Source organism: Scyliorhinus torazame, chromosome 19 (genome assembly GCF_047496885.1).
Source record: "Scyliorhinus torazame isolate Kashiwa2021f chromosome 19, sScyTor2.1, whole genome shotgun sequence".
NCBI classification, from domain to species: domain Eukaryota; kingdom Metazoa; phylum Chordata; class Chondrichthyes; order Carcharhiniformes; family Scyliorhinidae; genus Scyliorhinus; species Scyliorhinus torazame.
Window position 1 is genome coordinate 31004565 of NC_092725.1, and position 14196 is coordinate 31018760.

General features: G+C 51.7%; 1 protein-coding gene across 1 annotated transcript in view; it reads right to left on the reverse strand.

Annotated features, from left to right (window-relative positions):
* Positions 1-6685: 6685 nt before the first annotated feature.
* Positions 6686-14196, reverse strand: part of LOC140395888 (uncharacterized) — a 145885-nt gene continuing 138374 nt past the window's right edge. Inside the window, exons 12-13 of the mRNA XM_072483958.1 lie at positions 11037-11127; positions 6686-7435 (exon numbers count right to left, since the gene is read on the reverse strand). Coding sequence (XP_072340059.1) covers positions 11045-11127 — 83 coding nt within the window. The 3' untranslated portion in view covers positions 6686-7435; positions 11037-11044. The remainder of the gene's footprint in view (positions 7436-11036; positions 11128-14196) is intronic.

Sequence of the window (14196 nt, forward strand, 5' to 3'; positions counted from 1 at the left end):
GCCATCCCATATCGACAGCACACATTCCCATGGTAACCAGTCCATCATGCTGGCCAACATTTGCTCAGTGCCCTGTGACCCCTGACCCCTGGGAGTCACCGGGGGGTGGGGGGGGGAGTGTGGGCGGAGAGGGAAAATAAAATAAAACATCACCATAAACAGTTCAAAAATATATATCTCAGGTAAATGTCAGCCAGGGTAACCTTGTTCCCCATTACAAACAAGACATTTCATTTTCACAACACCTTAAAATTAGCGAAACATCACCGTCGCAACTCAGAAAATGACGAAATCGGACAGAAGGCCGACCCCCAGGCACTTTAGGTGCAGGTATCAAAAAGCTCGGTAAAAGATGTCATCTTAAGGAGCAAGGTAAAGGAGAGAGAGGGGCGGAGAGGTTTGGGAGGGAATTCCAGAGCTTAGGATCACCCCCCAAGTTGCTATGGGCGCGGCCGCCAGTGCCGGAGCGATGGGAATCAGGGGATGCTCAAGAGGCCAGAATTGGTGGAGCGCAGAGATCGGGGTGGGTCATCGGAGGGTAGATAGATAGGGAGGGTTTTAGGTGTTGGAGGAGGTTACAGAGGTAGAACAAAGAACAAAGCAAAGTACAGCACAGGAACGGGCCCTTCGGCCCTCCAAGCCTGCGCCGACCATGCTGCCCGACTAAACTACAATCTTCTGCACTTAGATAGGGAAGGTTGTGGAGGCTGGATAGAGGGAGGTGAATAGGGGCTGGAGGAGGTTACAGAGATAAGGGAGGGTTGTAGGGGCTGGAGGAGGTTACAGAGATAGGGAGGGTTGTAGGGGCTGGAGGAGGTTACAGAGATAGGGAGTGTTGTAGGGGCTGGAGGAGGTTACAGAGATAGGGAGGGTTGTAGGGGCTGGAGGAGGTTGCAGAGATAGGGAGGGTTGTCGGGGCTGGAGATGGTTACAGAGATAGGGAGGGTTGTAGGGGCTGGAGGAGGTTGCAGAGATAGGGAGGGTTGTAGGGGCTGGAGATGGTTACAGAGATAGGGAGGGTTGTAGGGGCTGGAAGAGGTTACAGAGATAGGGAGGGTTGTAGGGGCTGGAGGAGGTTGCAGAGATAGGGAGGGTTGTAGGGGCTGGAGGAGGTTACAGAGATAGGGAGGGTTGTACGGGCTGGAGGAGGTTACAGAGATAGGGAGGGTTGTAGGGGCTGGAGGAGGTTACAGAGATAGGGAGGGTGAAAGAGGCTGGAGATGGTTAGAGATAGGAAGGGTTGTAGGGGCTGGAGGAGGTTACAGAGATAGAGAGGGTTGTAGGGGCTGGAGGAGGTTGCAGAGATAGGGAGGGTTGTAGGGGCTGGAGGAGGTTACAGAGATAGGGAGGGTTGTAGTGGCTGGAGGAGGCTCCAGGGATAGGGAGGGTTGTAGGAGAGGGAGGGGTTTTGGGCAGCACAGTAGCACAAGTGGCTAGCACTGTGGCTTTACAGCGCCAGGGTCCCAGGTTCGATTCCCTGGTGGGTCACTGTCTGTGTGGAGTCTGCACGTTCTCCCCGTGTGTGCGTGGGTTTCCTCCGGGTGCTCCGGTTTCCTCCCACAGTCCAAAGATGTGCAGGTTAGGTGGATTGGCCTTGATAAATTGCCCTTAGTGACCAAAAAAGGTTAGGAGGGGTTATTGGGTTATGGGGATAGGGCAGAAGTGGGTCGGTGCAGACTCAATGGGTCGAATGCCCTCCTTCTGCACTGTATATTCTATGTTCTATGTAGGGGCTGGAGGAGGGTACAGAGATAGGGAGAGTTGTAGGGGCTGGAGGAGGATACAGAGATAGGGAGGGTTGCAGGGACTGGAGGAGGTTACAGTGATAGGGAGGGTTGTGGGGGCTGGAGGAGGTTACAGAGATAGGGAGGGTTGTAGGGGCTGGAGGAGGTTACAGAGATAGGGAGGGTTATAGGGGCTGGAGATGGTTACAGAGATAGGGAGGATTGTAGGGGCTGGAGGAGGTTACAGGGATAGGGAGAGTTGTAGGGGCTGGAGGAGGTTACAGAGATAGGGAGAGTTGTAGGGGCTGGAGGAGGTTACAGAGATAGATTTCATAGAATTTACAGTGCAGAAGGAGGCCATTCGGCCCATCGAGTCTGCACCGGCTCTTGGAAAGAGCACCCTACCCAAGGTCAACACCACCACCCTAGCCCCATAACCCAGTAACCCCACCCAACACTAAGGGCAATTTTGGACACTAAGGGCAATTTATCATGGCCAATCCACCTAACCTGCACATCTTTGGACTGTGGGAGGAAACCGGAGCACCCGGAGGAAACCCACGCACACACGGGGAGGATGTGCAGCCTCCGCACAGACAGTGACCCAAGCCGGAATCGAACCTGGGACCCTGGAGCTGTGAAGCAATTGTGCTATCCACAAGGCTACCGTGCTGCCCCGAAGGGTTGTAGGGGCTGGAGGAGGTTGCAGAGATAGGGAGGATTGTCGGGGCTGGAGGAGGTTACAGAGATAGGGAGGGTTGTAGGGGCTGGAGGAGGTTATAGAGATAGAGAGGGTTGTAGGGACTGGAGGAGGTTACAGAGATAGGGAGGGTTGTAGGGGCTGGAGGAGGTTACAGAGATAGGGAGGGTTGTAGGGGCTGGAGGAGGTTACAGAGATAGGGAGGGTTGTAGGGGCTGGAGGAGGTTGCAGAGATAGGGAGGGTTATAGGGGCTGGAGGAGGTTACAGAGATAGTGAGGGTTGTAGGGGCTGGAGGAGGTTGCAGAGTTAGGGAGGGTTGTAGGGGCTGGAGATGGTTACAGAGATAGGGAGGGTTGTAGGGGCTGGAGGAGGTTACAGAGATAGGGAGGGTTGTAGGGGCTGGAGGAGGTTACTGAGGTAGGGAGGGTTGTAGATTCTGGAGGAGGTTGCAGAGATAGGGAGGGTTGTAGGGGCTGGAGGAGGTTACTGAGATAGGGAGGGTTATAGGGGCTGGAGGAGGTTACAGAGATAGGGAGGGTTGTAGTGGCTGGAGGAGGCTCCAGAGATAGGGAGGGTTGTAGGAGAGGGAGGGGTTTTGGGCAGCACAGTAGCACAAGTGGCTAGCACTGTGGCTTTACAGCGCCAGGGTCCCAGCTTCGATTCCCTGGTGGGTCACTGTCTGTGTGGAGTCTGCACGTTCTCCCCGTGTGTGCGTGGGTTTCCTCCGGGTGCTCCGGTTTCCTCCCACAGTCCAAAGATGTGCAGGTTAGGTGGATTGGCCTTGATAAATTGCCCTTAGTGACCAAAAAAGGTTAGGAGGGGTTATTGGGTTATGGGGATAGGGCAGAAGTGGGTCGGTGCAGACTCAATGGGTCGAATGGCCTCCTTCTGCACTGTATATTCTATGTTCTATGTAGGGGCTGGAGGAGGGTACAGAGATAGGGAGAGTTGTAGGGGCTGGAGGAGGTTACAGAGATAGGGAGGGTTGCAGGGACTGGAGGAGGTTACAGTGATAGGGAGGGTTGTAGGGGCTGGAGGAGGTTACAGAGCTAGGGAAGGTTGTGGGGGCTGGAGGAGGGTACAGAGATAGGGAGGGTTGTACAAAGAACAAAGAACAAAGAAATGTACAGCACAGGAACAGGCCCTTCGGCCCTCCAAGGCCGCGCCGACCATACTGCCCGACTAAACTACAATCTTCTACACTTCCTGGGTCCGTATCCTTCTATTCCCATCCTATTCATATATTTGTCAAGATGCCCCTTAAATGTCCCTATCGTCCCTGCTTCCACTACCTCCTCCGGTAGCGAGTTCCAGGTACCCACTACCCTCTGCGTAAAAAACTTGCCTCGTACATCTACTCTAAACCTTGCCCCTCTCACCTTAAACCTATGCCCCCTAGTAATTGACCCCTCTACCCTGGGGAAAAGCCTCTGACTATCCACTCCGTCTATGCCCCTCATAATTTTGTAGACCTCTATCAGGTCTCCCCTCAACCTCCTTCGTTCCAGTGAGAACAAACCGAGTTTATTCAATCGCTCCTCATAGCTTATGCCCTCCATACCAGGCAACATTCTGGTAAATCTCTTCTGCACCCTCTCTAAAGCCTCCACATCCTTCTGGTAGTGTGGCGACCAGAATTGAACACTATACTCCAAGTGTGGCCTAACTAAGGTTCTATACAGCTGCAACATGACTTGCCAATTCTTATACTCAATGCCCCGGCCAATGAAGGCAAGCATGCCGTATGCCTTCTTGACTACCTTCTCCACCTGTGTTGCCCCTTTCAATGACCTGTGGACCTGTACTCCTAGATCTCTTTGACTTTCAATACTCTTGAGGGTTCTACCATTCACTGTATATTCCCTACCTGCATTAGACCTTCCAAAATGCATTACCTCACATTTTCCAGATTAAACTCCATCTGCCATCTCTCCGCCCAAGTCTCCAGACAATCTAAATCCTTCTGTATCCTCAGACAGTCCTCATCGCTATCCGCAATTCCACCAACCTTTGTGTCGTCTGCAAACTTACTAATCAGACCAGTTACATTTTCCTCCAAATCATTTATATATACTACAAAGAGCAAAGGTCCCAGCACTGATCCCTGTGGAACACCACTGGTCACAGCCCTCCAATTAGAAAAGCATCCCTCCATTGCTACCCTCTGCCTTCTATGGCCTAGCCAGTTCTGTATCCACCTTGCCAGTTCACCCCTGATCCCGTGTGACTTCACCTTTTGTACTAGTCTACCATGAGGGACCTTGTCAAAGGCCTTACTGAAGTCCATATAGACAACATCTACTGCCCTACCTGCATCAATCATCTTAGTGACCTCCTCGAAAAACTCTATCAAGTTAGTGAGACACGACCTCCCCTTCACAAAACCGTGCTGCCTCTCACTAATACGTGTAGGGGCTGGAGGATTGTAGGGGCTGGAGGAGGTTACAGAGATAGGGAGGGTTGTAGGGGCTGGAGGAGGTTACAGAGATAGAGAGGGTTGTAGGGACTGGAGGAGGTTACAGAGATAGGTTGTAGGGGCTGGAGGAGGTTACAGAGATAGGGAGGATTGTAGGGGCTGGAGGAGGTTACAGGGATAGGGAAAGTTGTAGGGGCTGGAGGAGGTTACAGAGATAGGGAGAGTTGTAGGGGCTGGAGGAGGTTACAGAGATAGGGAGAGTTGTAGGGGCTGGAGGAGGTTACAGAGATAGGAAGGGTTGTAGGGGCTGGAGGAGGTTACAGAGATAGGGAGAGTTGTAAGGACTGGAGGAGGTTACAGAGATAGGGAGGGTTATAGGGGCTGGAGATGATTACAGAGATAGGGAGGGTTGTAGGGGCTGGAGGAGGTTACAGAGATAGGGAGGGTTGTAGGGGCTGGAGGAGGTTACAGAGATAGAGAGGGTTGTAGGGACTGGAGGAGGTTACAGAGATAGGGAGGTTGTAGAGGCTGGAGGAGGTTACAGAGATAGGGAGGGTTATAGGGGCTGGAGATGGTTACAGAGATCGGGAGGATTGTAGGGGCTGGAGGAGGTTACAGAGATAGGGAGGGTTATAGGGGCTGGAGATGGTTACAGAGATAGGGAGGGCTGTAGGGGCTGGAGGAGGTTACAGAGATAGGGAGGGTTGTAGGGGCTGGAGGAGGTTACAGAGATAGAGAGGGTTGTAGGGACTGGAGGAGGTTACAGAGATAGGGAGGGTTGTAGGGGCTGGAGGAGGTTACAGAGATAGGGAGGGTTATAGGGGCTGGAGATGGTTACAGAGATAGGGAGGATTGTAGGGGCTGGAGGAGGTTACAGGGATAGGGAGAGTTGTAGGGACTGGAGGAGGTCACAGAGACAGGGAGGGTTGTCGGGGCTGGAGGAGGTTGCAGAGATAGGGAGGATTGTCGGGGCTGGAGGAGGTTACAGAGATAGGGAGGGGTGTAGGGGCTGGAGGAGGTTACAGAGATAGGGAGGGTGAAAGAGGCTGGAGATGGTTAGAGATAGGAAGGGTTGTAGGGGCTGGAGGAGGTTACAGAGATAGAGAGGGTTGTAGGGACTGGAGGAGGTTACAGAGATAGGGAGGGTTGTAGGGGCTGGAGGAGGTTACAGAGATAGGGAGGGTTGTAGGGGCTGGAGGAGGTTACAGAGATAGGGAGGGTTATAGGGGCTGGAGATGGTTACAGAGATAGGGAGGGTTATAGGGGCTGGAGATGGTTACAGAGATAGGGAGGGTTGTAGGGGCTGGAGGAGATTACAGAGATAGGGAGGTTTGTAGGGTCTGGAGGAGGTTACAGAGACAGGAGGGTTGTAGGGGCTGGAGGAGGTTACAGAGACAGGGAGGGTTGTAGGGGCTGGAGGAGATTACAGAGATAGGGAGGATTGTAGGGGCTGGAGGAGGTTACAGAGATGGGGAGGATTGTAGGGGCTGGAGGAGGTTACAGAGATAGGGAGGGTGTAGGGGCTGGGGGAGGTTACAGAGATAGGGAGGATTGTAGGGGCTGGAGGAGGTTACAGAGATAGGGAGGGTTGCAGGAGTGGAGGAGGTTACAGAGATAGGGAGGGTTGCAGGGGCTGGAGGAGGTTACAGAGATAGGGAGGGTTGTAGGGGTTGGAGGAGGTTACAGAGATAGGGAGCGTTGTCGGCGCTGGAGGAGGTTACAGAGATAGGGAGGGTTGTAGGGGCTGGAGTAGGTTACAGGGATAGGGAGGGTTGTAGGGGCTGGAGGAGGTTACAGAGATAAGGAGGGTTGTAGGGGCTGGAGGAGGGGGAGGGGGGGGGTGAGCAGGTTTGGAGGGGGGGGGGGAGGGGTGAGCAGGTTTACTGTCTTACAGCTCCACCTCACAAAATATTCAAAGACCCTCCCCAGCAGCAAAATAGTCATTCGCGGGGGCATTGAGAAGTCTTTTTCTTGAAGGGTCATCTGGAGTGGTGGAATGAGGTGGCACGAGTGGTGGAACGAGGTGGAAGATCCTTATGGGGAATTGCAGGGTAAGATTCACACCTTCTTTTCCCTCGTCCTATACGGTCTCCCTAACAATGGCCAGTCTGATTGGAGCTATAATGGCCCCCAGTGCCCTGGAATCGGCCTGGAGGAGACAGTCGGCGCCGCGAGAGATAGAGAATAGGCCCCTCTACAGAATTCCACATCTTCCCAGGAGATAGGGAGCTGAGGGGATAGAGAGGAAGGTGACTAAGGGAGGGCAGGGTGTTGGAAAGAGGCCACTGCGGGGTGAAGGGGGGGGGGGTGGGGGTCACGGAAGTCCCTGATGCCACAAGCTGCTGAATATGAAGAGGGGTTATAAAGGAATGAAAATGAGAATTTCGAGGCCGTGATGGGGAACAGCACGCGGTCCAATGTGTCGGCCATCTTGGAGCCCATCACCCTCCTCCCCCAACCCTCGGGCGACCCCAGGTCTTCAACATTTGCCATCGAGTGGTCTCCGGATCTTCCGCCGGGTCTTGATCGGAGAGCATGGGGTTTTCCATTCGAATAATGCCCTCTTCCTTTACCAACATGGCCGTCTGTAAAACCTATCGAGAAAGAGCGATCTTAATGAAAGGGTCAGGCGTTACAGAGCGATACCGCGCAGGAGACCTTTTGGGTCTTTGGAGGTGTCACCTGGTTAATCACATGACTATCCGGGTACAGGACATTCTGGAGGGCGAGGGTGAATTGCCAGTGGTCGTGGTACACATCGGTACAAACGACATAGGTAAAAAAAGGATGAGGTCCTAAAAGCAGAATACAGGGAGCTAGGAAGGAAGTTAAGAAATCGGACCTCAAAGGTCGTGATCTCAGGATTACTGCCTGTGCCACGTGCAAGTCAGAGTAGAAATGACAGGGTATATAGGGTGAATACGTGGCTGAAGAGATGGTGTCAGGGGGAGAGTTTCAGATTCCTGGGGAATTGGGACCGGTTCTGGGGGAGGTGGGACCTGTACAAACTGGACGGGTTAAACCTGGGCAGGACGGGAACTGATGTCCTAGGGGGGCTACTTGCTGGAGCGGTTGGGGAGGGTTTAAGCTAAAATGCCAGGGGGATGGGAACCTACGCAAGGAGTCAAAGAGGGAGCAAGGACAAAAGCGAAAGGTAGAAAAGTGAATAAGAAAAGTGATCGGTGTAGAAACCAAGGGCAAAATTCAAACAGGGCAGGAGAGAAAAATATTGTGAGCAAGACAAGCATTGTGAAAAAGACAAACTTAAAGGCTCTGTGCCTTAATGCACGGAGCAGTTGCAATAAAGTGGGTGAACTAATCGCGCAGATAGATATAAATGGGTATGATATAACTGGGATTACGGAGACATGGCTGCAGGGTGCACAGGGATGGGAACTGAATGTCCCAGCGTTCTCAGGACAGGCATAAAAGAAAAGGTGCTGGAGTGGCACTGCTGGTTAAAGAGAAATTTCACACGATAGTGAGAAAGGATATTAGCTCTGACAATGTGGAATCTGAATGGGTAGAGTTGAGGAATACCAAGGGACAAAAAACATTAGTGGGTGTCATATATAGACCCCCAAACTGCACTGGTGATGGTGGGAATGGCATTAAACAAGAAATTAGAGATGCATGTAATAAGGGAATGTCGGTGATCATGGGTGATTTTAATCTTCACACAGATTGGGCAAATTCAATCAGCCGCAATGCCATAGAGGAGGCATTCCTGGAGTGTATACGAGATGGCTTTCTTGACCAATATGTGGAGGAACCAACGAGAGAGCAGGCCATCTTAGACTAGGTACTGTGTAATGAGAAGGGAATTATTGCCAATCTGGCTGTACGAGACCCCTTGGGGATGAGCGACCATAACATGTGAGAATTTTTCATCAAGATGGAGAGTGAAGTAGTTGATTCGGAGACTAGGGTGCTGAATCTTAATAAAGGGAACTATGGGGATATGAGGCGTGAGTTGGCCTTGATAGATTGGGGAGAGTTACTTAAAGGGATGACAGTGGAGAGACAATGGCAAACATTCAAGGAACGTATGGAGGAACTACAGCAACTGTTCATTCCTGTCTGGCACAAAAGCAAAGGGGGTAAGAGGGCCAATACATGGCTTACAAAGGAAATTAGAAATAGTATCCGATCCAAGGAAGAAGCATACAGATTGGCCAAGAAAAATAATAGGTCTGAGGATTGGGAGCAGTTTAGCATTCAGCAAAGGAGGACGAAGGGATTGATTAAGAAGGAGAAAGTACAGTATGACAGGAAGCTTGCAGGGAACATCACGACTGACACTAAGAGTTTCTACAGATATGTGAAGAGAATGAGATTGGTAAAGAGAAATGTAGGCCCACTGCAGACAGAAACAGGGGAATGCTTAATAAGGGACAAAGAAATGGCTGAGCAATTAAATATATACTTTGGTTCTGTCTTCACAAATGAGGACCCAAATCAGATCCCAGAAATGTTGGAGAATGAAAGGTTTAGTTCGAGGGAAGAACTCCGGGAGATCAACATTAGTAGAGAAATGGTGCTGGGGAAACTGATGGGATTGAAGGCGGATAAATCCCCAGGGCCTGAGAATCTGCATCCCAGTGTGCTTAAGGAGATGGCTCTGGAAATAGTGGATGCATTGGTGGTCATCTTCCGGGATTCTGTAGACTCTGGAACTGCCCCTGCAGATTGGAGGGTAGCTCACGTCACTCCGATATTCAAAAAGCGAGGTAGAGAGAAAGCAGGGAATTATAGACCAGTAAGCCTAACATCGGTAGTGGGGAAAATGCTTGAATCCATTATCAAGGACTTTATAGCGGAACATTTAGAGAGCAGTGGCAGGATCAGTCAGAGTCAGCATGGATTTACAAAGGGAAAATCATGCTTGACAAATCTGTTGGAATTCTTTGAAGAGGTAACCAGTACAGTCGACAAGGGGGAGCCAGTCGATGTGGTATATTTGGACTTTTAGAAGGTGTTTGACAAAGCCCCGCATAAGCGATTATTGTGCAAAATTAAAGCGCATAGGATTGGGGGAAATGTACTGGGGTGGATGGAAAACTGGTTGGCAGAGAGGAAACAAAGAGTAGGGATTAATGGGTCCTTTTCAAATTGGCAGGCAGTAACCAGTGGGGTACCACAGGGTTCGGTGCTGGGATCCCAGCTATTCACAATATATATTAATGATTTGGGTGGGGGAACAAAATGTAACATCTCAAAGTTTGCAGATGCTACCAAATTAGGTGGGAGGGTGAATTGTGACGAGGATGCAGGGATCCTACAGCAAGGTCTGGACAGGTTGGGCGAGTGGGCAAACCAATGGCAGATGCAGTATAATTTGGATAAGTGTGAGGTTTTTCATTTTGGAAGCAGAAACAGGAAGGCAGATTACTACCTGAATGGTTGTAAATTGGGAGAGGGGAGTGTGCAGCGGGACCTGGGTGTCCTTGTGCACCAGTCTCTGAAGGTAAGCATGCAGGTGCAGCAGGCGGTAAAGAAGGTTGATGGTATGTTGGCCTTCATTGCGAGAGGTTTCGAGTACAGAAACAGGGATGTGTTGCTGCAATTGTACAGGGCCTTGGTGAGGCCACACTTGGAATATTGTGTGCAGTTTTGGTCTCCTTCTCTGGGGAAGGATGTTCTTGCTCTCGAGGGAGTGCAGCGAAGGTTCACCAGACTGATTCCAGGGATGGCGGGACTGTCATATGAGGAGAGATTGACTAGGTTGGGATTGTTCTCGCTGGAGTTCAGAAGAATGGGGGGGATCTCATAGAGACTTATTACATTCTAACAGGACTAGACAGGGTAGATGCAGGGAAGATGTTACCAATGATGGGTGTGTCCAGAACCAGGGGTCACAGCCTCAGGATTCAGGGTGAACCATTTTGGACAGAGATAAGGAGACATTTCTTCACACAAAGAGTGGTGAGCCTGTGGAATTCATTACCCCAGGAAGTAGTTGATGCTAAAACTTTGAATATATTCAAGAGGCGGCTGGATGTAGCACTTGGGGAGAATGGGATCAAAGGCTATGGGAGAAAGCAGGATTAGGCTATTGAGTTGGATGATCAGCCATGATCATGATGAATGGCGGAGCAGGCTCAAAGGGCCAAAAGGTCTCCTCCTGCTCCTATCTTCTATGTATCTCTCCCCCCTCACCCCTCCCACCTCCATGCCCCATGTTGAGGTGCCTACCATAGAGGTTAATGTCGCACCACACACTTTGACGAGTTCACATAATCAGAAGCCTCTTCATCATCATCTTCTTCGCTGTTCTTCCCAATCTCTAAGGAAAGGGCAAAAGACATCATAAACGAAATGGGTTACTTCAGCCATTGCCTCTTCTGTTGGGGTGAAAGATCACGGTCCTACACAGGGGTTCCTGCGAGGGTTTCTGTTTATTCCTCCCAACACCCGTCACCTGCAAGTGGCCCACCTTCTCCTGGGAGTGTCGGCCAGATGTTCAACACTGGGAGGGGTTCCTGATCTTACCCTGATCAGGGTGAGATGGGCTAACTCGGAACTAGGCCGGGTTTGGAGCCTATAGGCCTTCCCCGATCAGGGTGAGAATGGCTAACTCGGAACTAGGCCGGGTTTGGAGCCTATAGACCTTCCCCGTAAGGGTGAGAATGGCTAACTCAGAACTAGGCCAGGTTTGGAGCCTATAGGCCTTCCCCGATCAGGGTGAGAATGGCTAACTCGGAACTAGGCCGGGTTTGGAGCCTATAGACCTTCCCCGTAAGGGTGAGAATGGCTAACTCGGCACTAGGCCAGGTTTGGCGCCTATAGGCCTTCCCTGATCAGGGTGAGATGGGCTAACTCGGCACTAGGCCAGGTTTGGAACCTATAGGCATTCCCCGATCAGGATGAGATGGGTTAACTCGGCACTAGGCCGGGTTTGGAACCAATAGGCCTTCCCCGATCAGGATGAGATGGGACAACTCGGCACTAGGCCGGGTTTGGAGCCTCTGGCCTTCCCCGATCGGGGTGAGTGTGATTGGCTAACTCGACACAGATAGTCAGACATAGACACACACAGACACATACATACACACACTCACTCAGACACAACACTCACTCAGACACAACACTCACTATCACACGCACTCACTCTCACTCACACACACACACTCACTCACTCACAAACACACACTCATGCACACACACACACACACACTAACTCACTCTTACACGCACTCACTCACTCTCACACGCATTACCTCACTCTCACACGCACTCACTCACTCCCACACACACTCACTCACTCCCACACACACTCACTCACTCACTCCCACACACACTCACTCCCACACACACTCACTCACTCACTCCCACACACACTCACTCCCACACACACTCTCTCACACACACGCACTCTCACACAAACTCACATACTCACTCACTCAGACACACACTCACTCCCACACACACTCACTCCCACACACACTCACTCTCACACACACGCACTCTCACACAAACTCACATACTCACTCACTCCCACACACACTCACTCCCACACACACTCACTCTCACACACACTCACTCTCACACACACGCACTCTCACACAAACTCACTCCCACACACACTCACTCAGACACACACTCACTCCCACACACACTCACTCCCACACACACTCACTCCCACACACACTCACTCTCACACACACTCACTCTCAGACACACACTCGCAGACAAACACATGCTCAGACACAAACACGCTCAGACACACACACAGACACCAGCACACTTACACACGCTCACAAACTCTGACACAAAGTTGAGTGAGAAGGCAAATGCATGGCAGATGCAGTATAATGTGGGTAAATGTGAGGTTATCCGCTTCGGTAGCAAAAACAAGAAGGCAGATTATTATCTGAATGGCTACAGATTGAGAGAGGGGAATGTACAATGAGAGCTGGGTGTCCTTGTGCACCATTCGCTGAAGGTAAGCATGCAGGTGCAGCAGGCGGTAAAGAAGGCTGATGGTATGTTGGCTTTCATTGCGAAAGGATTCGAGTACAGAAGCAGGGTTTTGTTGGGGCAATTGTACAGGGCCTTGGTGAGGCCACACTTGGAATATTGTGGGCAGGTTTGGTCTCCTTCTCTGGGGAAGGATGTTCTTGCTCTCGAGGGAGCGCAGCGAAGGTTCACCAGGCTGATTCCAGGGATGGCGGGACTGACGTACGAGGAGAGATTGAATCGGTTAGGATTGTATTCACTGGAGTTCAGGAGAATGAGGGGGCATCTCATAGAAATCTATAAAATTTGGACAGGACTTGCCAGGGTAAATGCAGGAAGGATGTTTCCGATGGTGGGTGTTGTGGTAGTCACCACTAACTGTATTAGATGTATATTAGATGTAGTACTAGAGGTACATGGGTAAATCCCTGCCTGCTGGCTCCGCCCAGTAGGCGGAGTATAAAAGTGTGTGCTCGCCGGTGCTGCAGCCATTCTGGTTCCAGCTACAGGAGGCACAACATCTTTGCTCAATAAAGCCTCGATTATTCACTACGCTCGTCTTTGTAGTAATTGATAGTGCATCAATTTATTGTGCAAAGATTTTAAAACGATGGCGCTCCACATCAACCTGATCGCCTGCAGCTGAGCCCTCGAGCAGCCAACGCTACATCCGCCTTTGACCACTGGCTATCCTGCTTCGAAAGCTACCTCCGAACATCCGCTGAGGAACCCTCGGACTCGCAAAAGCACCAAGTCCTTTATTCACGGGTGAGCCCTGACATTTGTCCTCTCATCCGGGATGCGCCCACCTACTCCTAAGCAATGGAGCTCCTGAAAGGATATTACGTTCGGGCGGTCAACAAACTATAAGCCAGGCACCTCCTGTCCACGAGACAGCAACTCCCCGGTGAGTCCCTAGACGATTCCTGGCATGCCCTGCACATCCTGGCGAGGAATTGTGAGTGGCTGCCGGGCAGTTTAGGCAGTCGAGCATACAGAACTATTAATTAGAGATGCTTTCGTTACGGGCATGGGGTCTGCGTACGTCCGCCAGCGCCTATTGGAGGGGGGTACGCTGGATCTTGCCGGAACCAGGCAGCTCGCGAACTCACTGACAGTGGCCTCCCGTAATGTTCAGTCGCACGCCCCCGTCCGCACGGCACCCTTGTGGGCATCGTGGACCCCACCAGCTACTGACCCCAGTTCACCGCAAGCCTGCGCCGCGCGGCAGCCAGCCAACCCCGGGGGGGCCCAAATGCTACTTCTGCGGGCAGAACAAACACCCCCGGCAGCGCTTCCCCAACCTGCAATGGCTGCGGAAAGAATTGACACTTTGCTGCTGTGTGCCAGGCCCAGTCGGTCGCCGCTGTTTCTAGGCCCAGCGATCCTACACCCC